The sequence below is a fragment of the Atractosteus spatula genome, chromosome 21 (assembly GCF_055471065.1).
Source record: "Atractosteus spatula isolate fAtrSpa1 chromosome 21, fAtrSpa1.hap1, whole genome shotgun sequence".
NCBI classification, from domain to species: Eukaryota; Metazoa; Chordata; class Actinopteri; order Semionotiformes; family Lepisosteidae; genus Atractosteus; species Atractosteus spatula.
In genome coordinates, this window is record NC_142726.1 from 15,281,316 (window position 1) to 15,306,518 (window position 25,203).

A 25,203-nucleotide genomic window follows, 5' to 3' on the forward strand; every position below is an offset into this window, starting at 1 on the left:
GAGGCTGGATGTGGTTGCTGGCAGGACAGGACTGGGAGAATCCAGAGAATCCTTCACTGCTGTGATCTGAGCAGGAAGGCTGTGAGGCCTCAGTAGGATCTAGAGCTGGATTCCAGACTCTAGGAGCGGAGGAGCATCATTGTTGTGGCGGGACAGGGATGTTTTACGCCCCAGCATCCACTGTGCTGACATCTCTGAGCTCTGCCCTTCAACTACAAGAACTGACAGACTGATTCCCTCTCCGACTTCCCCCTTTTCCCATTTCTCCTCCTTTCTCCTGATATTTCTTCCCTTCCTACCCTTCGCTCTCTCTTCTCTCTTCCTTCAGGGAATGACACTTTATAAAATAGAGCAGTTCACCTTCTCTCTTGTGGAATAATACTCATCCTTCCTCTTTGAAGTGCTGATTAAATTCTCCAAAGGATACCTTGAGCTGCCAGGTGTGTGTGCGATTGCCCCAAATACAAGAGATGAAAATGAAAGCAGCTCCAAATTAGCTGAAGCACTGTAGATACCCTCCCCCCACAACCCTCTGTTTCAGCACAGTCTTCCGAACTACTCATTGTATTCCATGTGGAAGACGCACACAGCACAAGATACAATACAATAAGACATGAAACCCACACACACACTCATTTCAATGTAACATTCAAAACAATTCATGCATTTTCACTTGGAATTTTGTTGTTTTAAAAGTAAACTCACAATTCACTCTTAAACAATACCTTACAGTACATACTGAACATATGTATATTGCACGTAAACAGATTGAATGCAGACAAACATATTGCATATGTACAGTGCTTCAATCATTTCTTTTAAATACATTAAAATACAATACGCATGACAACAGAAATAAATACAACTTGTACTATCAGCAACAATCTGATTCTCTTTAGGGCAACGATGAAGCACGGAGAGCTGGAGATAAACACAGAAGAGCCTGCAGTGCTCGTAGTACAGGCCATGTGCGCTTATGATGATGTCAGCTACACATGGGGTCCTGGCACTGCCTCGAGCACATTGCACCCATGAAGCAGGAAGAGAGAAAGAGAGAGAAAAAGAACTTTTGAGTTGAAACCCAGAACAGTTTTCCCATAATCAAATTGATTGTTTTAAGCTTAGACCTAAATCAGCTAATCGTATTCGTCTTTGCTGTCTTGGTTTGCAATCTCAAATTCGATGGGTGCAACCCTCTTGTTTTTTAAATGCAAAGCCTTCTGTGTCACAGTTTTCACAGTTTTCAATGGACATGACTGAGAACAAGTTCAGACTGAACTTGGAGGGGTGGGAGGGACTGTAGAAGTTCATTTCACAGCTCTAGGCAGTACAATCAAATCCTCTGCTTTTACCAGTACATAGACAGGGGCTGATCATACCAGCCTGTGCTGATGGAAGGAGATGTGAGGACAGATCGCAGGGTTCTATCATCTGAGCTGAGATTAGGCAACCCTGATATGCTCTATACAAGACACCCTTGAAAGAAATGTCAGGCTTTTGTTGAAGTTCAAACCTACAGTACTCCCCTGGCCTCTGCAGTGTCCTGCACGCAAGACGAGGGTACAAAGTCTGTGCACGTCTCTCTTCCCTCTGATTGTTTATTTGTCCTTTAAAGAATGATTACAGCCTTTGGATTAGCTGTAAACCAATGGCGGTGCATCCCGCAGAGTACACCAATAGCTACCGCAGCGCATGCAACACACTGTCTGGCATTTGGTAAAGCAGCCTCATTGTGAATTATTGAAAAGGATTGGTCACTAAATGCCACCTGCCCAGGTAGAGAAACTATATAGTATAGTCTTCTTTTTTTTTTTTTTAAAGTGTCAGGCTGCCTCTCCTGCTGAGCCTGTCATCTCACCATGCGACGTGCTAAATGCACATTAGCCCTGCGTTGACTGTGCATTCACCACTGTGACCCCGGAGTCAAACTGAACTAACCTCTTTCAATTTAATGAGCCAAGGTTTTTCCACCTCACACTATTCCCTGACCAGGTTCAATCAATTTCCACGGAGCCCTGAGGTGGGAACTGATGAGAACCCAATCAATACAAGCCTGCTTTTCTATTTCTTTTTCCTCCGGTTTTTTTTCCTCTCCCTGCACTGTGCCCAAAAGCTACAAGGGACTGGCAAGGCTGCGAACACCCCAGCTGGCTCAGCAGTGCAGCCATCAATCAGAGCTGCAGGATCATATATTTTTAGTGCAAATTGCTACAGACCAAACAATCATCTGCTAGTGGGGCCGGATATCTTAATTCATTTCTGAAGCTGTCTCTGTGTAGTTGTGCATCAAGGCCAGGCATGACTTAGGCCTGTGAGGTGTGGTAATTGCATATACAGCATTGCTGGGTCATTACGAAATGCTCCCTCACACTCCAGAGAGCCCACACAGCACGACTTATGGATCAGGTCAATAGAAAATGACTCTAGTGGAATGGGTACAGTTTTAAAGAAAGCATGGACTAGACATCGGGGATCTAATTTCTCCCACCTCTCAAATATTTATACTGCATTGATAGGTTTTGAAGGATGACTGTTATACACAAACTGCTGAAATGACAGTGTACCTTTAAATGAGACCAGACATTTTAACTGTGCATTTGCACCTCCGAACAAAAAAGCTGAACTCTCGTTTGCTTACTCCAGCCTCAATGTTGAAGACAGTGACATATCTGGAAAGAGTGGGGCAGAAGAGGTGCATCGTTAAAATCATATGAATCTAAGTGAGCACTTCCTTTTTTTTTTCTGGCATGATATGCACAAAAATGCACAGCAAAATCACAGTAAAGCATGAAGTGGTAATGTGTGAGACAAACCATAGTGTGAGAGTTTGGAAAGGCCCTGGGAAACATACAGTATGTAAGCACTATCGCACACTTTGCACAGCTGAAAGACTGAAATTCAAACTGAACTACATGGCCTTTATAGCATTCAAGGCCAATGTAAAAAAATCAGTACTCATAGTATAAAAAGGCCCAGTTGTAAGATTACTGGATGAATCTTACATAGTAGAATAAATGCCATTCCATGCCAGATCAACCTCAAACAAGCTAAGGGGGCACCACAAATTATCTGGAAAGACAATTTCTGTTTGTTCTGTCAGCGATATGTAGCAGGTTCCAAAAAACACAGATCAATGGATAGCCAGAAACAATGACAATATAAAAAAAAAACACACTAAAAATAACAATAAATCATTTAAGTACAGGCATTGCCCTCACGGGCAACTTGAAATAAATAGCTCAATCGATCATTTTAACACCAGGTATAGCTGCTGACCTTCTAGCTGCATTTTTCTGGGTTTTATAAATAGCGTCCTGCTTTCCAAAATAAATGGCAACAACACTCAACAATGGTTTCTGCGGTAATCCTATGCAATGTGTCAACCTTATATTGCGCTCTATTACAAGGAAAGGTTGCACTATGTCAGTGATGGAGCTGTTTCTTGAGATATCTATTCCTCTGGCTTTGAATTATAAATATCGGGTACAACCTTTAAACAACCTCTTATGAAGCTCATCTGTCATTCCCACAATGCCCAGTTACAGTGTGGTGACATTTCAGAGTTTAACACAAAAAAAGGGAAAAAAAAAATCAGCTGTCCTGTGAGTCTCGGTGACATACTCAGCAGCACCCTGGGACAACCCAGAATGGACCACACCACCCCTTGTTTAACCCTTTATGCACCCTGAAACACAGGGATGCTCTCCCATTCAAGCAAAAGGGATATATCCTCCTAGTTGCTTCATCCCTGAAGTACATGGCTTTTGTGGAACTTGAGGACTGATCCTGAATGAGCAAATTAACCAAAATGATTTTTTTTTTTAAGACAGACAAAAACTCAGCAATTATTGGAAGCTCCAACCCGTCTGGTAACCACAAAATTAAAAATGAAGTATTAAATCTACAGGCTTTCTGGCTGCCAGAGGTGTTGTGTATCTACCTCTTGGGAAGCTGCCAAACACACTGCATTTGGAATTTGTGATGGTCAAGGTGCTTTAGTCCAGGATAAAGTTTTCCATACCTGGCTACAGTGATTGTCCAATTGCAAGTGTAATAATGCAAAAGTCCTAACAAGTGCTAAACAACTTGTAACTGGTGAACGAATCCTTCAGTTTAACAACATGATCGTTAAGGGTGTAAGGCCCATCAGTCAAGACTCAGCTACAACTGCATCACCAATCATACCTCGTTGTGGATTTCTTCACAACGCTGCAGAACAGAAGGCTCTAAAGAAAGCAGAGTGTGGGTGCCAGAGTCCTGGTCTGACTGCAGGAACTTCAGAGCCTCCTGACAGCGTCTCTGGATGTAGTCCAGTGTGCCTGTTGAACACTGTGAAAATAAAAGGATGAATCAGGCCACTTTATACAGGAAAATATTCTACATGTATGGATGTTAAACAAGAGCAAGACAGACAATTATGAGGGACTGACTTATTTACACCTGCCTAACTGAAACAACCCAGAACACACGGAAGACTTTATACTGAATGATTCAAATAAGCAACCAGGTTACCAACCACCATATACAGTAGATCTAGTATTCAGATATAACGTACTTAGAAACACTAAATCACTCTTCTGTCATCCATTAAGACAAAAGGTTTTCAGCCCTTCTTGGTTTAAATGATCCCTGGGATATTCATGTTTTATCTGCACTCTGTTAGCAGGCTGAGATCAGGAAATGAGTCCTAAAAGGAATGAGAGTTTTGCTGTCAGTGAACAAGTGGCCAGTACAGAAGGTGAAACCTGTGGGACAGCTGGTCTCCAGTGTATTTCACAGGACAAATAATACATCACTCTCATCTCAGCCTAAAATAAAATATTTAGCCCACATGAGAGAACAATCTGATGTTATTTTATATCAATGACGATGAAAACAATGTTGCAATTCATGTGATTTCTGCTGGGGGACAAGAGGATTAGAAGATCTGAACATGTGTACTGCTTAATACATTTTTCCATCACTAAGAAGCCGACAAACAAGGCCAGCAGACGGAGGCTCAGTCTCTGAGAGACTGAGCAGAGAGTGAATTATAAAACTGGAGATCTCTGACAGACACGAGCTCTGACCCAAAAGCCAAAACTTCAAAATAATCCACGTAAGAGATGTTGACTTTCAAAACTCCTGGTGCACCTGTGAAGTTTAACTTTGAAAGACTCGATTGAAAAGCTGCGAAAAAAAAAGTTCTGATTTATTTAGTTCAATCAATGCTCCTTTTTTGCCCCTCCGCTCCACATTAAAAAAAAAAATCAAACAAAAACAAAATTCACAACATTAATCATTTAGCAGCCCTTAAAGAAAAGTCAGTTCTGTAGGGCTGTGAAGACGTGCCCCATTTCTGTAGCAGTGCAGCGAAGATGACCCACCGGGACCGACGAGCACCACGAGCCTGAGCACGCCCCTCCTGGGGGAACCCAAGATAAGCAGGCGGTAGCCGGCCATGAACCCAGGTCAAAGCCGGAAAAAAAAAAAACAGACCGTTCCCAGTCCTGCGTCCTGCGCGGGTGTGCGCTGTGGGGAGGTGTGGCCGTCACAGAAAGCAGAGCCCTTCACACAAACTCAGTCGCACGTGTGCAAGCTAAACCCCACACGGTCGGGCAGAAACACCCCCGCTCGCTGCATAACAGATCAGCGGGGCCTGGGAGCGCTAACAATCATATGTCTGCACCCTGCCAACCTGTCGTGGGGAGGAGGCCAAGCAGGGCCGATTTCACACAGCTCCTGCTCCGACGCAGGTTTAATAAAGGGGAGAGCTAAGAAGATGTAATCGTGCCTCGAATTAAGGGGGCTCAGATGGCTTATCCCTGCCCAAGTTGCCCCTCCTGCCCCCCGCGTTAACGAGCTCGGAGACGCAGTCCCAGGGCTTACCTCTGCCACTCTGTGCGTGGAACTGAACCGAGCCGAGGCCCCAGCCAAGACGCAGTGCTGGTGGGTCGTGTTGAGATCATCTACAGACAGATTAGGAGACATCCTCCACTTTAATCCAACAAGGGGAAAGATATTAAAAACGCAATTTAATCTACGGAGACACGGGGATCTCCTTCATAAAAGCTTTAAACAACTGTCGGCATCTATTTAAATAAGAATAGGGCTCTTCTTGTTGGTACACTTTGCTGTGTTCTCTCATTAATCAGTTCAGCATTTGTGGCGAGGGTGTACTGTCATCATTGGTTTGGAGGCAAATAGGAGCCATAAAACTAGAACTGTATTTTCACCTAGAGCCGCAGTTTGAATAAGGCTCAAAGAACAGGCCTCCTTATTATTTAAGAACCTAGGAATGTAGGATGGAAATGCTTTGTTTTACCAGCGTTTCCTGTTGATTAATCAAAAAAAATGAAAAAAGAACTTAAGTGATTAATAAGTTCAATCTTTTTTGACTCCCAAAATGGTAAATTCAGAATTGAATCTTGTGATCAAATCAATCCGAGATTAAAAATACTTTATTTTCCAATAATATATATTTCACACAGTCTGTGTTGAGTCATATTATGATTTTTGGTATGTAACAAAATAACAATTAAAAATATAAAACACTATTTGCTTCTCTTTTATTTACTATTTTAACATAAAGCCAGTCTTCCTTCTTTCTGCCTCACAAAGGAAGACAAAGATTTTAAAGTTATTGATTCCAATGTGCGTGAAGTCCCATGGGCATTGAGTCTGGATAATTCTATTATTGAAAGCCCTGGCATCAGCTTCATATTCCAATCTCCGCTAAAATTCCTTCTGGTGCTAATATGGAGACTCAGTTCTTAGGATAGTGCTTCAGCGTCAGCCACACAAAGGTCACGACACTGAGGAATTGAGCAGGAAAGGAAATGCAGGGCTTGGGGGTGGAATCATCTCTTCACACCAAACAAACTTCCCTGGAACATCCTGGCCCATCCACACACTGACCCCCTGGTCTCTTTAAGTGCTTAAAACTTTGTTTCAGAAAGTATGCATATACTGCCATAAACACAGAGATACTGTGCCCAGAAATAACTGCAAAACCCCATTTATACATTTGGAATTTCAAGTCGCCCATCTTCTGTCTTCAGCAGCACACATTGAGCAGTTCTTTTGGACAGGCATTGCTGGGTGGAAAAGGACAGCTCCACAGTCCAGGTCTCCTTGCAGATGTACTGCAATTCCTCAATAAAAGGTTTACAGTTTGGAGTGAGTGAAGAATCGTTTGGAAAAGGGCTTGGTGCAAAACGGAAAGCTGGTTTTACAGCTCATGTGTTCTAGACTAACAGCTCTACAGCATTATTGTCCAGCAAACATCTCTAGCACTGTAGTAACTGCACACCTGTGCCACAGGGGAACCCTGTACTCTAGCTCTGGTAGTGCCATCACTCCTGTGAGGACTGAAGCCAAAGTGATTATTTCTACCTACACTTTTCACTTTACAGCATGCGCAGAGTGAGAAACACTGTCTGGGTTCTCAGTTAAAGAGGGGTTGCAAGCACAAGATCAAACAATACTGAGGTTAAGAAATTTTTTTTTAAAAAAGAAATCTGATGTTTAGTAAGAGTGTGTTGTAAAAACAGATGATAAAAAGTTAAGAGTCTCATCTGAAGCTCTACATATGTCTGAAGGAGGAGGCACTGTGCATGAAATGAGAGTCTTCTGGGGCAGAAGCACCTGCAGGACACATCAGCACAGAGCTGTGATTTACATTCTGTGACCAAGCAGTGCTGCACTTACTGGCCTCACATTTCCATCTAGACATGATCAAGACTAGGTCACAGCACTTAGGAAAATAACATTTGGTTTTCTTAACCTTTCTAATCCAGACCATCTCATGGGGCTCAGCAAACTCCCACCTTAGGGACCTGGCTCCTTCCCTCTCGCAGCATTACACAGCTGCCTGAAAGTCACTGGTCTACATTTACTCTGCCCTGACACCTGAGTGTGCACTTCCTTAAGGCATTAATCATCTGAACCTGAAATAGCCAACAGGACGAAGAGACTTTTTGTCAGTTTTATTAACGTTTAGCATGTTTGTTGTAAAAATCTACAAACATACACATACTGGGCTCTGTCAAAAACTAAACCGGAGACAAACAGTTCAGAAAATCTTATCCCATAAATGTCAGCCTTCTGTGTGACCATCTCCACCAGACTCTCATGTGTAGCCTCTGATACGGATGCGTTTATGAGCTCTTCTTCAGACCTTGGTGTTTTGCCAGAGCTGTATTATCTCTATGTTCCCATTGTAATAGTAAAACTCATTTGTCTATGAGTTCTGTTTTGTAATTATAACATATAACATGTATCTGAATTGACAGCAGCATGGATCAGTGGTTGAAGGCCTGGACTGTGGACTGGAGAATCTTGGGTTCTGATTTTGGGTGGCATGCTCCCTTGAGCAAGGTAATTCACTCAAACCGCTCCTCTAAATGCACATGCAAATGAGGATTTGTTCTCAAACGACTCAACTGATGGAATACTGTATATAAACACTGTGCCTGTGCATATAGCAGGGCTCTCTACAAATCATTCTGTGCATGAATGTGAATAAATGTCACTTTCTGGATTTCTGGTTTCCTAGTGGTGTGCAGTGCAATTTGAGAAAAGCATTGGACAGGCCGACCCTACCCAGCATGTAGTAGCAGTCACCGGACTGCAGGGGCAGCACTAGCCCGGGCGTTTCGATGTCCCAGGCCACCTTTAGCCCAACGCGCCAAGAAGCCCCATCCAGCTCTCCGTCCCCAGAGCCAGCATCTGCCAACACAGACGAACAGCCAACTCTGAGTCATGCATTAGTATATTGCTGCTTTAAAACACACGATTTCTCCATGAAGTCCACAAGCTTCTCATGTATAAATCAACATGTCTGTGTAAGTGGCCTCAGACTACTGCAAAAACCTGTTAGAGTGATGTAAGGATTCCAGAGGTTCAGAAGTGTACCAAGGCAGAGGGAAGGCCTTTTAGAATAGTGGAATTCTCTCCATTGTGCGACTCTGGGAAGTGAGCAGGTCACAAGATCGTAATACAGTCCCAGGCATGAGCTGAGCAGCACGCTCATTCCTTTACAATTTCATCACGCATAAATTCCTTTCAAATATTACTTCCTACTGTGGCGCGGGAAAGGTGCGAGACAAAAATAAAGGTTTCGATTTCAAATTTTGCTGAAGCACACTGCAAACAATGCAAGACCTTTGAATTGCTGTTCCTTAAAAAAAATCTACAACTGTAAAATGCTTATACCATCTCTAAATGTTTTTTTTTAACTGAAAGATTACAGAAAGAGGTCCTGCAAGCATCGGAATCGACTGCAGTTGGTCTGGTGACGTGACTCTGGCTGGAGAATGGGAGAAAGCAGAGGAATGAAAGGTCTGCCTTGCTGGAATTAGGTGCTGTGCTGCAGCTGCTGGCTGCTCCATCACACACTAGCTACACAAATGAGAAAACGAGATCTACCCTACACCCTTCGAAAAATCAATACTAAAGTCTTTCTACAGCTTTTTGCCCTTCTTCGTTGCTTCTTTACTCTGCTAGGATAAATTGTAACTTAATTTCCCATGAACGCTTTCTGAAAGCTGCAAATGACACTGCTTCCCAGCCATTTTGGTTTAACGGGGGGAGGAAAATTCCGATTCAGAAATTAAAAAAATCACAGCTGAAAGAGAGAAAGATAATAACCCAGCGCGTTAAAAGAAAAAGCAGAGAGAAGAGTGAGAAAAATAAATTGAGAGTTTCCTGGCTCTGTTTAGTGAACCAAACACGCCAGGAATGGGCTGGGGGTGGCTCATGAATGAGTTATTAGTGGCTTGATTATTGCTTTAAACGATACACTTCCAGGAGGATGGCTGAGAAAAGGCTTGTACGAAAACAGCAACTCTTTCCGTGCACTAACAGTTCAGTTATTTATTTCAGTAGTTTCTGCTAAAAGACAAAGTCAACATGACATTTCATTAGCAAACAAGCCATCCAGTGGCAGGTCTCATTGGAGTTTGACCATGCTTGTGTTGAAAGATTGTGATCTTTGTTTCAATGCACACAGGAACATCATAGCTACAGAATAGATTAGAAATTATACTAACTGAACTGTGAGCAGATTTCTGCCTGTAGTTCTACCAGACTATACAGGTATTGTACAGACCATAGTGGAAGCACACATATTAGGCAGCACTTTAAAAGATTAGATCAATGCAACATGCATAGGGAGCATTACAGCAGCTACACTGTTGAAAGCTGCACCACGCTTCATTAGTACCATCTCAAGCATGGTGTACTAGTTTATATCTATAGCACAGGCGTTTTCTTGCAATATGAAGAACTGAGCGTTGCTTTAGGTAGAGGAGAATGGTACAGCTGATTTTTTATGCAAATAACTACGTCTGTAAATCAGTCATTAATCAGCTGCCTATTCTACAGAAACTACCACTTAGCTCAGGGACCACAGAGGCCAGTCTTTGTCCAAAGGCAACTGCACAAGAGCCCTGAGAGGGGAAAGCAGAACAATAAAGCCAGCAGGAAGCAACCGCAAACCCATACATGACAAATCACTGCAATAGAGATAATAATGCCAACAACTATAAAAAAGCCCATTTGATAAGAGAGGGAATGTGCACCTGGGGAACCCCAGAGCAATGGCTTTGGCAGATTCTGTTCCAGGTTTTTCTGTGTAGTGGGGGGGGGGGGGGCTGGTGATGAGTTGGCAACCAATCCGAGAGTAAAGTACACAGACCCTCAAGAAAGCATCAGGAACTAGAGAGCCAATGGAAGATGGGAGGAGGATCAAATATACAAATTCATTCGCAGGCGAACAACATAATTTAACCACTTGACAAAAAGAGTCAATGTGAGAGATAAGAAGGGCAACATGCAGGAATCAATGACAGCGCACAGTGCCCGCAGGCTGCAGTCAAGCCCTTGCTGCCCTCCAGCCGTCTGCTAAGGGCGAACGGGTGAGGCTGCAGTCTTCCCCCACCTGTGCCTTCGCAGCTGTAATTGTACACGGCCACCGTGGAGCCGGGCACCAGGTTCTCATCGTGGTGCCAGCTCACCGCCATCCTGCCCATGCCGAAGTAGGGCTCCTCCTTCAGGTAGCTCACTGCAGCAGGGTCCATGTAGTTCACAAGCGCGACGTTGAACTCGGTGCCGCTGGATGGGGGTGCCCCCCGGACGTCCCGCCCCTGGCCGGCTTCCCCGTCTCCCGGCGCCACGCCCCGCGTCCTGCACGTCCGCGCCGCGTCGGCACAGAAGTAGCGGTTGAGCTCGCCCAGAGCCCGGCAGGCCGCGCCCAGCTCCTCGTCGCAGCAGCAGCCCGCGGCCTCCGCGCCCTCCTCGTGCCAGGGCACGGCGAAGAGCCGCGTGTGGAGGTAGCGGTAGGTGTGCCCCCGCCGTCCCAGCAGCACCCGGGACACGGCCGTGAAGACGTCCCGGTCCCTGACGCGCACCAGGTCGCGGAGCAGGCAGCCGCGGTGCAGCAGGGCGCGGAGGGAGGCCTGGACCTGGCGGTGGAGCTGGGGGGGCACCGCGTCCGCCCGCCTCCGCGCCAGGCTGGAGAAGCGCGTCTCCCACTGCGGGAAACCCAGACACAAGTCACCGCCACAGCCCAGCCCACCCCACAGCAAAGCCCTGCTTCACCAGCACTGCCCCTGCTGCTACTTTAATTCCTAATCTTCAAATAAACCTCCACACACCTGAGAGATTCATTATGGCAAAACAGCAAGAGAAAATCTCCCACACAGTGCACAAACTCCTCTACTATTGCTCTACTATTTTATTTTTGGCGACAGAGAAGAAGAATTTCCCCTTTTTATTGATTTATATTTTAATAAAATACCCATGACTGGCTTACATTTGATATATTAAAGGGGAACTGGAACACTATTTTCATATTTCTGGGTTAGAAAGAAGTAGCGCTGATGACTGCATTTCAAACCGCAATAACAGTAAAATGTACACAGTAAGTTGTTAAACTTCCAATTTACATCACAAACTAGACAAAATTTCCAGGTATACGCAGCGCCATATCCTAGGATTCAGAATGAGGCAACAAAAGTTCTGGTGACATAAAATAGCCTTATTAGACTGTAAACTAACAGGCTTGTGAATACCATACATCTCTCATAGTCCAAATACTACTTACTTGTTAACTCTGCATGCAGATCACGTTGGAACATTTATGGGCTGAAATTGCTGTATAATCTGTACTTATTCACTCATACATCACATTACATTAGTCATTAAGGTAACTAGCGAGCAGGAAGGGCCACATCACATGGCAATTCTTGTGAATTTGAATGTGACTTGCTTCAGCATGGTGACTTACAGTACTTTCACAAACTTCATGATTCTGTGCTTAATTTTTTCTGTATTGTCAATTAATTTGTTAACAAGATTTAATCACCAGTCTGAGAAACTGGAACTGGAGTTCCCCTTTAATATATACGTGTACATAAACAGAAACAGCTTTTGTTTTGGAGAATAACTATGAATAAACTATGCATAACCACACAGGGATGTGTAAAATAACTGCAGATTCTCAAGGTGGGTCCTAGCCAGATCCCCAGATAAGGAAGCAGCTCAGTTCCGCCCTACAGAGCTGTGCTGAAGTGCCACTTACCAGCTGCTGGAAACCTGCATCACCGGGTGCCAAGAAGGGAAGCTGCCTCCCTTCCAGCTCTTTTACAAGCCTCTGTTTCTGGATAAACAAGAACAACTCGGATAAGTCGACTCCCATTACAAAAAAGCAATGTACTACTTTCAAAAACATTTTTTTTCCCCCTGTCGAAAGACAGTTTCATTCACGTGTACCTAACGAACAGTGAAACGTGAACCAGGGGGACACAAGTGGAAACTGGGTGGAAGTGCATTTAAAACCGAGAACAGGAGGCACTTTTCTTTACCCCAAGCGGTGTGGGAGTGGGCAACAGGCTGTCCAGTCATGCTATTGAAGCCGATATCCCTGGCTTCTTCCAATGTAACATTTCTCATTGAAGAAGACATTTGTCAATACCTGTGCTGAGCATAATAATTTTCTGGAATTATACTGGTCATCTCTTAGCCATATGCTCTTCTTCATTGTTACTTATTTTCACTGTATGTGAAGAAATTATTAAAAATTCTACAGTGTCCATATTCAGCCAACTTCTGTTTAGAAAGCCTTTGTACGCAGTGCCATAACCTCAGCAGATGTTATACACAGTGGAATCTATTATCTATTTTTTTTTACTGCTACTCAATGGCTCCTTTCTGTTCTCCAGGTTTCCATTTATTTCAATGGAAGTGGGGTTCCTTGCAACCTTATAAAAAATTTGCCCCATGTTGTACTTTGTCCTTCTCATAAAACCCAAACCTGGCCTATAGTTCAAAGTGGTTTTATTGGGATACATTCCATTCGGACCTGTGAATCTAATAAAAAGTGAAGAAAAGCCCCGATACCCAAATAAATTTTAAGATGTGTAGCTCTTCCCCGTATCCACCTTCTACTCATTTCACACAGGTGCACAAGAGGATAAGGATTCCTTGCAGAGCACAGCGTAGTTTGGGGCAAAAGCCCTATTTTTCTTACAGCGAAGATCAAGGATAACTTTTTTTATATCAGAGTAAATAGCACTAATGTGTAAAGAAAGCATGTCTCGTATATAAGAACAGACATTTACATCGCGCAGTTCACATTTCCACCGGCATGATAATGCCAAAGATCTCACGTGGGACATTTTTGGAATGCAAGAGGACTCTGCCAAAAATATGGCGGACATTTAAAAGGAAATAAAATGTGCTGGCACATAACATTCAACTGCAAACATCAAGGGTTATGTCCTGACTCAAAAATGTAAAGGGTTCATTAAAAAAAGACAATACTGTCTGCAAATCTGCGTATAGCATTAAGAGCAGAGGGTTTAAAGGATCACAGACTTTTTTTTCCTGAAATCTTCAGCAAACGTTTTGAAGGATTTGGGGGCTTGCTTGTTCTCTTCCCTGGTCATCAAGGATGCTGAAATCAAAAGGCACACCGCCCGCCTGCTAATTAATTTCCTTCTCACTCATTTTCAGACAGCGAAACGTGTGCAGATTGACACAACAAAAAACGAAACCAGTGTCCGGAGATGCTAAGGTGAAATATACAATATTCATGGCCACTGCTGCTCGGAGGGTGAGAAGAGGAAACAAAACAGACAACCTGACACATATTCATTGCTGGTGTCAAATGCCAGTCCATGGCCAAAGCACAGCACATTAAACTGCGCTCAGGGCTGGGGAGGGGAGGCTGATTGTCAGCTCTGGCTAACCGCGGCTACTCAGTCCGATGCTCAGACAAATACACACACAGCTGGGCCGGCCAGCACACTGCTCCGCTCACACACAACGAAGCTGTCACGCACATGTCAAATACATCAAGCTTCTCGCAAATTCCACAAAAAAAAGACAAACCAGCCACACCAGATGGGCTGTGAGGGAATGTCAGAAACGGCGCGCCTCTGAGAGCAAGGAGGCGATCTATACATATGTATACTATGCAGAAATAATGCACTCGGTACAAAAAAAAGAGGAAAATAAGAAGAGAAATACATAAGAATAACCTGCCACATATTCATTGCCGGTGAACACAAAAATGGTTAAGGCATGATCTATTTTGCTACACCTAAAAATGAAAGGAAGTTTGAACTTTTAAATGACTGTAAGACATGAAAATGAACCCACCAGTATAACAAATCAACAGATATTTTTATTTATTTCCTTATCTTCTAAAACTACTGGTATGTGGCCAATGGTCTGGCCAGATACTGTTTGAAGATCCGTCCTGCAGCAGCCCAGGGCCTCTTTGGCTTTTTCCCTGAGCACAGCAGACCAGCACACAGCCAGCCACAGGAAGGAGCAGGACTGGAAGGTGCGTGTCACTGTGGGATAGCATTGCTCCACATCTGACAACAGACTGCGTTCAGGATTCTCACACTCACGGCAGTTTCAACTCTCCTGCGCACCTCCAGCCTGAAGCCACTAGAGATACACAAAACACTGTCACGTAAAGGCTCTAGTGTGCACTTTCCTGACTGAGAACAGGTTCACACCATTCACCACCTACTTTAGAGCATCTTGCAATCTCAATTTCCTGTTCCGGGTGCAGGGAACACAGGCAAACACCTTTTGAGGTGGAGCAATTGAGAGTTAGCCTGAACTATTTTTTTGGTCTTTTTTCTTTCGTGCTTTGCTTTTGAACAAAAAATACTTGGTGGTTTACTGTGTCGACCTTTACTGTTTTCTTTCATACCCCTTTACCTTCAATGAAGACCTCTGTCAGTGTCACTGCATCATGCCACACTAGTGCAGGAGGTACAGCAGACAGTGCTGTATGAATCGCTCCTGAGTTTCTAAGAGACTCAAGCTCCCAGACTGCCCAAGCAGATTCCAGGAGCTCATCCCTGGGAGCTGAAAAAGCAGGAGACCAGCAGAGGCAGAATAGGGCTTTACTGTAAGCACAGCAGCCCTGAGAAAGCCCCCGAGGGCGCGCACTGAAGAAGAGATTTAGAATGCTCTGGCGTGTACATAATAGAGCTCCCCGTTTATAGAGTAAACTGGTAACATTTGTGTGACACTAATCTCAGAAATGGCCTCCTCGCGCGACACTGACAGGGAGTCAAAGATTTTGACAAGCCGCCTGTAAAACATCAGACGCTCACGGCTCTACCAGCAGGCGCATCAAAACCATTTCCGCCCCACTCCATTTGGCTCTTAGTTGCAAAAACTGGACTCTGGGTGTCACCCAGCTGCAGGAATGTGCTGTGTGGTAGAGAAGGGAATGCCCACCTTGTTTTTTTTTCAGATTGGGAAAGAAAAAAAAAATTGATGCCCCTTGCACCTGAACAAACAGCACTACTTAGCACAGCCCTGGGCCTAAACAGTCCTTCGGTGTCTCTCGCCCAACATACTGGAGGCCCATCAAGCAGAGGGCAGGCCCAGCCTCCGTGAGATGACACAGCACATACATGTGATCACACACCTCCATAGCTTCTTCAAACATCCCTCAAATTCCAGACAGCACTGAACCACAGCGGCCTGGCTCCTTAACGGCGTTAATAAATAGATTAGCAGTGGATGCCAGAGCTATTAATGTACTGAAAAACTGTACTCAAAGAAAATAAGAGAGAACACATTGAGATTTTTAGATACTGCCCTACTATGAGAGAAATTTTCTGAACATGCAAGAAAAACACTACTGAGAGGTTACACTACTGTATTTATTTGAGCACTGCAGCGCGGTGTCTATACAGTTTCTTGCTTTGGCATTAAAGGGTTCAGTTAAAATGTTTCCTTTTTCCATTCATAATTAAAAAGCAGGTCACCTAATGCGACTGTAAACGATCTTTAACTTAAGCAGACCAGGCATCAGTGGGATGTTTGCCAGCTGGAAGTTCTATGAAATTTGCATTTTGTACTGGTGTTCAAATATACATTCATTCTGAATGGGACAAGTAATAGGTTTATTCCATGCTGAAAAAAAGAAGAAAGAAAACACAACATTTCGGCCATGGAGCCTTCTTCAGGCTCTACAGCTGAAACGTTGCGTTTTCTTTCTTCTCTTTTCAGCATGGAATAAACCTATTACTTGTTCCTTTACAGCCTATGCATGCTGACGCAGCTTCCCACCTGAACTACGTTCATTCTGAATGTCCTTTTTCCCCAAATATGGCATTTTATTCTTTATGTGGTATCACAGGAGCGTGTTCCCTGCATGCAGTGATGTAGAGAAGGAAAGTCTTCAAAAGATGAAAGCTGTTTCAGACTTAAAAGTTCTGAGGGGACAGACTGCCTCCAGGGACCTTTGTAATAAACTTATTTTAAACCTCTGCTCTGACTTTTTACATCCATACAACACGGATTTCCCAGCTACAATAACCTCCAGTGGAGATGTGTGGTAAAACCCACCAGGAACAAATGAGTTAGAAAAGCCGGGAATTTTTACTATGCTGCATTTGGAGAAGCAAAATGGCGCTGAACTTTTTCTTCTCCAAGCCTAGCTCTTTGAAGTTGCTTTCACAGTCAGAGAGGAACATGAACCTCACAATCACATGCTTCTGTTTCTGGTACTGAAGAATGACGTGGCTTTGCAGTCACTGGGCAGACTGCTCCTCAGGTGTCAGACCTCTGTGTCCTGACGAGAATTCACCCGCTGCTCAAACCTAGAGACACAGAGGGCAAGACTCCCCAATTTCCAGCCCTTACAATCCACACCGCTGCAGTATACTGCTACAACCTGAATCGATCAGCAGAAGGATTTAACAGCATGAAGAGCCCTGCAGTTGTGGATGGACAGCTCGACAAAATCGAATGGCTCCAGTTTCTGTTTTTTCCATCTCCCGACCTTCAAGAAAGTGCACGTCCACAATTCATCCCTACAGACACTGATAAAGGGTTTAGATCGTGGACTCGTACCGTAGGAGTTTTGTTTGAAAGGAGTTTAAACAATGCATCGTAACATTTGACGCATTTAATTTCTAAACACGTGAATTTATAAAGGCAGAAGAAAGTATTGACTCCCCCTTTCAGAATCTAGACACATGCTCCAGCATAGCAGAAAACAGCAGTCCGCTGTCTGGGAAGAAGACTTCTATCATTCGTCTTTATAACAGATGTTGAAACACTTGAACCCTGACTAACTTTTTTAAGAGAGCACTTAATTTTAAAACGAGCACAGGGAACCATGTCTCTCTTCAATAGCATTGACAGGATGATTTTTTTTTTTTTATAATGGAAATTCTTTTAATAGTAACAAACCCCACAAGCTGTTAGACTTGTATTAATGAAACAAGACTCACTTTCGTTATTTATCCCCTATGTTTAATGCAATATGTTACAACATTGTAGCCAATGTTAAAGCAAAATGTTAACAAATATTACAAGAATATTCTTATTCCTTGAAAACAGATTGAACCAAAATAGAATGAGCACATTTTGAAACGAGCTTTGCACTTAATATAAATTAGCCTAAAAAATATTTTAAAAATGTAATTAACAGCTGTAAAGAATAGGGAGAACCTGGTATTATAATCCCATACTTCACTGAAGAGAAGGTTATTATATACACCTACAGTATCTTTCAGCACTAGTTCTGCCCTCACTTCACTTACTTACCAAATAAAGCACTTTGTTCAATTAAGAGGTAGTACTAAACCAGTGCTTCTGGTTTAGTCACAGAAAAATATTCCTGTAATAAACTGTCCTTCTGGGAGGCCTGATAGTTTAAAGATAAAATGCCAACCTGTTGCATTGTTGTGAATTAATTTTAATCTGAGCAGCCAGTCACCGGCTGATCAGTCACGGGGTCACAAAACAGTTACTGTACCAAGTAATGACTAAGCGCAGACGACTTCTTCCAGGCAGGAGAATTTCCTCCGTTATCTGTGTCAATAATTAAAAAAATAACCAAGGGGAAGACAAAAAAAAAATACTGCCACTAACTTCTTGAAGTTAAAAAACTTTTTTTTTTCCCCAGTTTCCCACGTGCATTACATGTCGGTAAAAATTAACCCTGCCGCTGATCCACCAAACATTAATCTGAAACCTGCTTCATATTCCTTTCTGCCAGGCCGCATCCTGGCTGTGCGCTAGGAGCTGAAACCTCAGTTACCCTTGGCCATAAATCACGGGCTACCTCCAGCTTTCCCACACGCTCTGCACGGCACGCCTCGCCGGCTCACACAAGCAAAGAGTTAATTTATGCTTAAAACAACGCAAGGTACGTATGAAAAATGGGTTGGCTGCCAATGGCCTCTCTCTGAGGCATAGAGGAGTAAGTTAAAGGTCCACTAATTGTTGTTTCAATCTGGAGGGGAACATTGTTCATTTCACTTAGCAGCATGTTAGTGGAAGGAAGGACTATTAATATGAATATCTAGGTGATCTATCTATATTTGCACGAGGTTCCACTCTATACTAGCAAATGCTGTGCCCAGTTTAGCCCCGCATAACATTTTCCCAGCACTTTCCTGGGATCTAGGTGTTAAAATAAATCATCCATCACTTAGATGAAGTGAATTTCTCCCCAACTCTTGCAAACCCCAGGAATAAAACACACCTTCCCACGTTCCTGTCAGCCTTTGGAAGCACCCTGATGGGGGCCAGCTATTTTCAGATTTGCCCTCCCCTCCCCACCACACACAGCTGGTATACTGCAGGTGTAGCACTGTCAGCAAATGCTTGCCTTCACTGTAAATAGACCAGGAATTTTCCTATCCATCATCCGCACGTATAGGAAAATGTTAAGCTGGTATGATCCAGGTAGAACAGTAAAGCTGAGCAGTTTTACTATGCCTTTATCCTGTACTTACCTTGCACAGCTACTTTTTTTTTTGCATTTGAAATTCCTTCATTTTGATATCGCTAGTTATACACTTGCTGCTCTTCGTACTCTAATTCAATTACTCCAAACCCCTTTCATCCGAGGCCTATTTAGATACAGGCACACCGAGATTTGTGCTGCGTGGAAATTTGCATTCATTAACAGGCCGTGATTAGCAGTTCGGCAGTAAATGTGCTGTACTACAGCAAAAGCCGAATCCCAAAGAGCAGTCAAGGAGATGTCAGTGTTTCATAAAGCTTTCGCGAGGGAGGCAGGGAGAGAGAGGGGCTAGACGCTCACCCGTTCTAAAATCGATATCATTGTGCAAAGTGCAGCCGTACGATCCCCCCCCCCCCCTCCTCCTAACGCGACGGAGCATCCAGGGAGCGAAGGGAGGAACAGAGTTGTCCTCCAAGCCAGTCCCACAGGCAGTGTCAAGGACAGAGCCACTGTGGGTCTTCTGCGCACACTGCCCTTCTTGCCAGCTGCAGTGTGGATCAATAAGCAGCCAGAGCATTAAATTTCAACTCCTGTAGCTGTCATGCTCTTTAACTGGGTACAGACAACCACCATAATGGCTGAAACTTGACATTTTGTTTACCAAGTGAAGGATTTCAAATCTTTCCTAACAACAATTCAATAACGCGTTCTGCACCCATCTCATTTGTCTTCCTGCTCCATTGGAGAACGTGTCAATGTATAGTATCCCGATATAATCCGGGCTTCGGAAACAAAACACTGAATTGGTTATTAGCCAAGATATAAAAAATAAATAAATCTGGAAAACAGCTCTGTTAAACTGTAGGTCTACATGCTGATGTTTAAGAAAAAAAATAAAGCTGAGAAATCTGTCATTCCAACTTAACTAAAAAATGAACAGTTGTTATTGTGCAAGAGGCGTGCCTTTAAACTCAATTTCCATACCAAGAAATTCAATCAAATTAATGTTTTTGACAAAAGACTGCAGAACAGGTATCATTCAATATCTTAGTATAATCTACAGTAATGAAAATAAATAATTTCCTGGCAAAACATGTTGCAACCAAATATTCACTAGCAGGCTCACATATTCATCAGTGCCAGCTATAAACTATGCAGTTCCCACTTCACAACATGCCCACCTTAGTGATGAGGACATTGAGCTGTATGGACCTGATCGCAGGAACAGTGCCCCTGTTTGAATAATCCTGGTCTGGTGTCAAGCAGTACGAAATGCCTTGCAGAGTTTGATACGGGGGGGCAGACTGATTAAATTCCTCCACTGACAGGAGGCTCCTGCAAATCTGGTGGACTAAAGGTATGTTTCCTGTATCCATTTCAAGTGAGAGTAAATGTTTTATTGCTGCATTATCCACTGGAGAATGAGGCAAACGTTCTTTAATTGTTTTTTTCCACCGAACACTTGGACTTCAGGCTACATTCGGCAACACACGTGCAGGGACTGCTTCTGAAATGCATCTCTGCTTTTTGAACTTAACATATGCAAAGCCCAATGACATTTATTTGTTTTAAATTCAAAAATTAAATTAAAATTGAAAAGAAATGGTAGGACATTACCTCTCTGTAATTCTTCAAAATAACTGGATGGCTGTGTTATAGAGATTGTAAAGGGATAAAAAATCTTTTTTTTGCATAAAATCTTTTCCATACAGTATGCTCATTCACCATTAAGTGTGTTGAAAATTAGACTTCATCAGCTTTGTGGACTTTTAGGAGTCGTTAAACAAATGCAAACCGTCGCCACTCCTACAAACTGTGACACTGTTACACTTTTACTTTTTAAACAAGGGTGGTAAAAAGCCGATTTGAACATCTCTGATGTCATATTAACTTGATGACTGCTGGAATTCAGGAATACATAAAAAATTATAACGTCTCTAAAACGCGATGCCAAATACTGCAGAAAAAAAAAGCTTCGCTTAAGTGCCCGTCATTTTATAATTTTACTACTGAACAAAAGAAAATATTCTACCAGGAATTTAATAACTTAATCTTCTTTTTACTTTTCCCAATAGCCTGAATCGTGAAAGATTAACAGTGGGGAGGTTTACAAGCCCGCTACAGCATGCTGATTGGAAAATGTAATTGTTTGTGCTGCTCAGAGCACACATACTAAAGGGAGGTTAATATAAACCCACTGAAAACAGCAGCTCCAAAACCTCTGCTGCTGTGCAGGCCTTAGGTTCTGACCTGCTTCATTTCCTTTTCCCAGAATGCAGATTCTGTCACGTACAGAGACACTTTAAAATAAATGGCAGGTGTTGCTAAATACCCCTGTTAGTGTTAAATTCTGCTAATTATTACACCAAATCAGTCCAGTTAACAGGGTAGAGCTGGAGGAGGGCATGTTCTGGGGCATTTAATGGCTGGCTGGAACGGAGGTGAATATATTACACTATGCCCTTTAACAATAAAACAAATGCTCTGACATCTGAAGTTCACTCAGCTGAGAAGCGCTACAGGAAGCAGGGAGCGCAGCTGTACATACAGTGATATCCAAGTGCCATCTAGTGACAGCTCAGCAGCTTCCACTTTGCTGTGAATGCAGAGCCGAAGAGGCCGCACAGCACGCTCACACGGCACTAAAGGGAACAGGGCTGGTGTCGGATTAATCCAGGCATTCTCCAGGCGCGAGTCAGGAGCAGGAGTTCGGTCCGTGGTCTGTCCGTCATTCAGGGCGTGAGGGCACAGCAGAGAGCGAGACCTGAGCACGGCTGACGAGCCGAAGGATCTGCACTTAGCAAGCGGGGTTCATCTGAGTTTGAGTTTTGTGTCCCTTCATTTCTCCTGGACAGAACGAAAAGCACCAGGAATAAAAAAAGAGAGAGCTCTAGAACGGAACCACAGGGCAGACGTCAGTCATAGAACAACAAAAGACACTGAAAAATTGCGGTGCTTCTAAATATATATATAAATATATTTTATAAAAAAATAAACATAGTTATCTAACTAAGCAATGTTCTCTTGCACTCAGAACTGCAACATTAATTTAAACATCAAATTTCCTTCCTAATGAGAATTGTGAGCTTAAAATAAAAGAGTATAAATCTACAAAGACATCAATCAGCCAGTGAAAGTTTCCAGCAGTACTGCAACCTTTTTTTTATTTGATACTGGTACACCACACTCAAGAATGCCTTGTACATTTTTTTTTCTAAATTCGAACATCATTCAGGGCAGCTTGAGGCCCTGAGTTCTGTTCTGAGGCACTTCTGTGTGGAGTCCATAGAGCCTCCCTGTATCCATGGGAGTCCTCTCCAGGTACCCTAGTTTCTTCCCAACCTCCCAAAAACTTGCTGTCAAGGTTAAATATCTCTGAAAAACCTGCGTACGGGGCCTGTAATGCCCTGGCATCCCATCGAGGGTGTAGTCCCAACTTGTGCACTGCAATTTTCGCAACAGACTCCTCCTGTTTGCCATGACCATTAACAGGAAAGAGTGTCTCTCCCATAGTGAATCATCTCACCCACTCATTAAAATCAAGAGTATGGACTTTCTTTTAAAAATCGTGTTATCTGTAAAAACTAATATAGCATTTATTTCCAGCAACATGCTCGCATGTGAACTTTAATAAAATACCATTTCCCTAAGTAGCAAGCCAAAGAGGAAAGCCAGCAGGATATTGGACATTGTGTAGCCTCTACATCTGGATTAAATAACAGACTCTTTTAGCCACTCTTAAAATATTTTGGTCTTCTCTTATTAGTTCCTAAAATCAAGGGTCAATTATTCCAAATGGATTAAGCTGTTAATATGCATTATTTTTTAAATAGGATGTAAGTACAATTCAAACAAACATGGCTTGCACTGTTTTTAGTACTATTATTGGTAGTACTACAATACTGTAGTGGGCTGGAAAAAACATACTGCTAAAGGAGTATCACAGAACATTGCAAGACGTTCTGATATCGTTACAAATGCGTGCCCAGGATCAGAAAAAGAGGTTTTATTGAATCATTATTCTCTTGCAAAAAGGTTAAATACCCAAGAGGTGGGTTTTTCCCAACCCACTGGCCTGCATCCTTTGTAAACAAAACCAAAACAACACTGCACAGCTGCAATTAAAACTGTGGAAGTGCACAGACTGCAGTCAGCAATTACCTGATTAACTTCCCTTACTTATTAATGGACAGCTTAGGAAGAATAACGCCGGGGCTGAGGAAATGCCTGAATGGAAGGGGTGTAAATATACCTTGGTCTGCAGTGCTGGACATCTGTTTTAGATCCTGAAGTGGATTTTAGAAATGAACTTCTGCCGCATGAGGTTGATATAATGTATATATGCCACACACTGTCACAAAGGGGAATTGACATTAGCATCAAGGTGATGCACAAAAATGCAAAATGCAAATTTAAGCACGCTCAACACCTCCCTCTTCAATGTGTGTAAAGCCCAGCGAAATCAGGACAAACACTGCGCAGCACATTCCGCTGATAAAATGTACAGCCATGCCATCTGTAGCAAGGGTTGGGTTTTCTTTCGATTTTGGACAGAGGCATCTCCTCTCCTGCAGACCTGTCCACCTCCTCTCATTAAAACTGACCTCCTCCCTTCTGCAGAGCAGAACAAACATAAATTACACTCGGCTGCAGCCCAGAGGTGAGAAAGATGGGAGCTGGGTGAAACGAGAAATAATGCTTGAGCCAAGCTAGGTCAGGCTTCCATTACAGCCGTTTCAAAAACTATTAATCTTGCTTGTAGTCAGTGGCCTAGAAATAATTACTTAATCTAACCTATGTAATACAGCATGACCAGTAGTTGGGACAGGTCAATTCTGAGATGCAGGAAAAGCCACAAATCATGAGTGTACCTCCCGCAGCTGGGGAAGGAGCGCCCCCTTCACGCCACGCCTGGACATCACACTCTCAACACAGGTCAGACTGGGATGGCACACATAAGGAAACAGAGATGGCCACGCACATCTGGAGAAATCTGGCTTTGTGAGCCCAAAGTCGAGAAAGGAGCCAGACCCCCTGCATGGCACTGAAACTCACTCAACTTTTCATCGTCTGGTAGTTAATGGTAGTTTAGAGGCATTTTAAACACCACGTTGCTTCTACCCCTGATGCTTGCATTGCAACTAGTCTGAATCTATCCGCCCGCCGCAATTAACTCAATATCCACATGGACTAGAAATAAATGTGGCCAAGACTCATGCAAACTTGCAGGATAAGTCTTGGATATAAAGGCTACACAAGAAGGGTTTTGCTTTGCATTTGAACCGGTACCTGTATTGCCAACACCCTGCAAACAGCAGACAGGTCTGTGCTGACAGCTAAGCTAAGGATGATGCATCCCGTGCTTTGATGATCTATACCAGAAATATAAAGCAGAACAGAAGCTCATGTGTCACATAAGGTGCAGATCCATACGGAATAATTATATTCTGCTAACTGCATTATTAAAAGTGTCCCAAAAGATCCCTAAGAGCTCGCTTTGCACTCAGGAGGGGACTCGCTTCATGCACCACTGCATGGCACAGAATGGAGATGCACAGCAGCCCCTCTGTACAGCAGATCAGGTGGAGAAGACAGAAAAACTGCGCCGTGAATAAGTGTCAGTAGCCTAGAAGATGTACTCAGTGCACACACCAGTGCATAGCTCTGTGCATATTTGTGCACTGAGACAGTACACTCTTACATGCACACACAGCATGTACACCGGGTACAATACATTGAGTTAAATAAACACACCCCTTGAATTCTTGTCACAACTGGAATCCCAGGTGCAAATTTAATTAGTTGAGGTGAAGTCTCCCTTGTTGTCTGGGGGTCCTTCATAAGGCAACTGTAAACAAGCAGTACATCGTAATCAGGTGTCACTGGATTGTTTGATCTTTTGCGAAACATGTCACAGATGCCTGGCAGAAAGTGGGTCGGCGTGGAGAACAAAAGGAAATAGCTGTCAGAGGATCGGGGAGATC

General features: G+C 43.3%; 1 protein-coding gene across 1 annotated transcript in view; it reads right to left on the reverse strand.

Moving 5' to 3' along the window:
• The window catches only part of fto (FTO alpha-ketoglutarate dependent dioxygenase), a 117,471-nt gene that overhangs the window by 80,533 nt on the left and 11,735 nt on the right, over window positions 1-25,203 (reverse strand). Inside the window, exons 2-6 of the mRNA XM_088938804.1 lie at window positions 12,563-12,640; window positions 10,922-11,513; window positions 8,584-8,709; window positions 5,869-5,948; window positions 4,186-4,329 (exon numbers count right to left, since the gene is read on the reverse strand). Of these exons, the coding sequence (XP_088794930.1) occupies window positions 4,186-4,329; window positions 5,869-5,948; window positions 8,584-8,709; window positions 10,922-11,513; window positions 12,563-12,640 (1,020 nt within the window). The remainder of the gene's footprint in view (window positions 1-4,185; window positions 4,330-5,868; window positions 5,949-8,583; window positions 8,710-10,921; window positions 11,514-12,562; window positions 12,641-25,203) is intronic.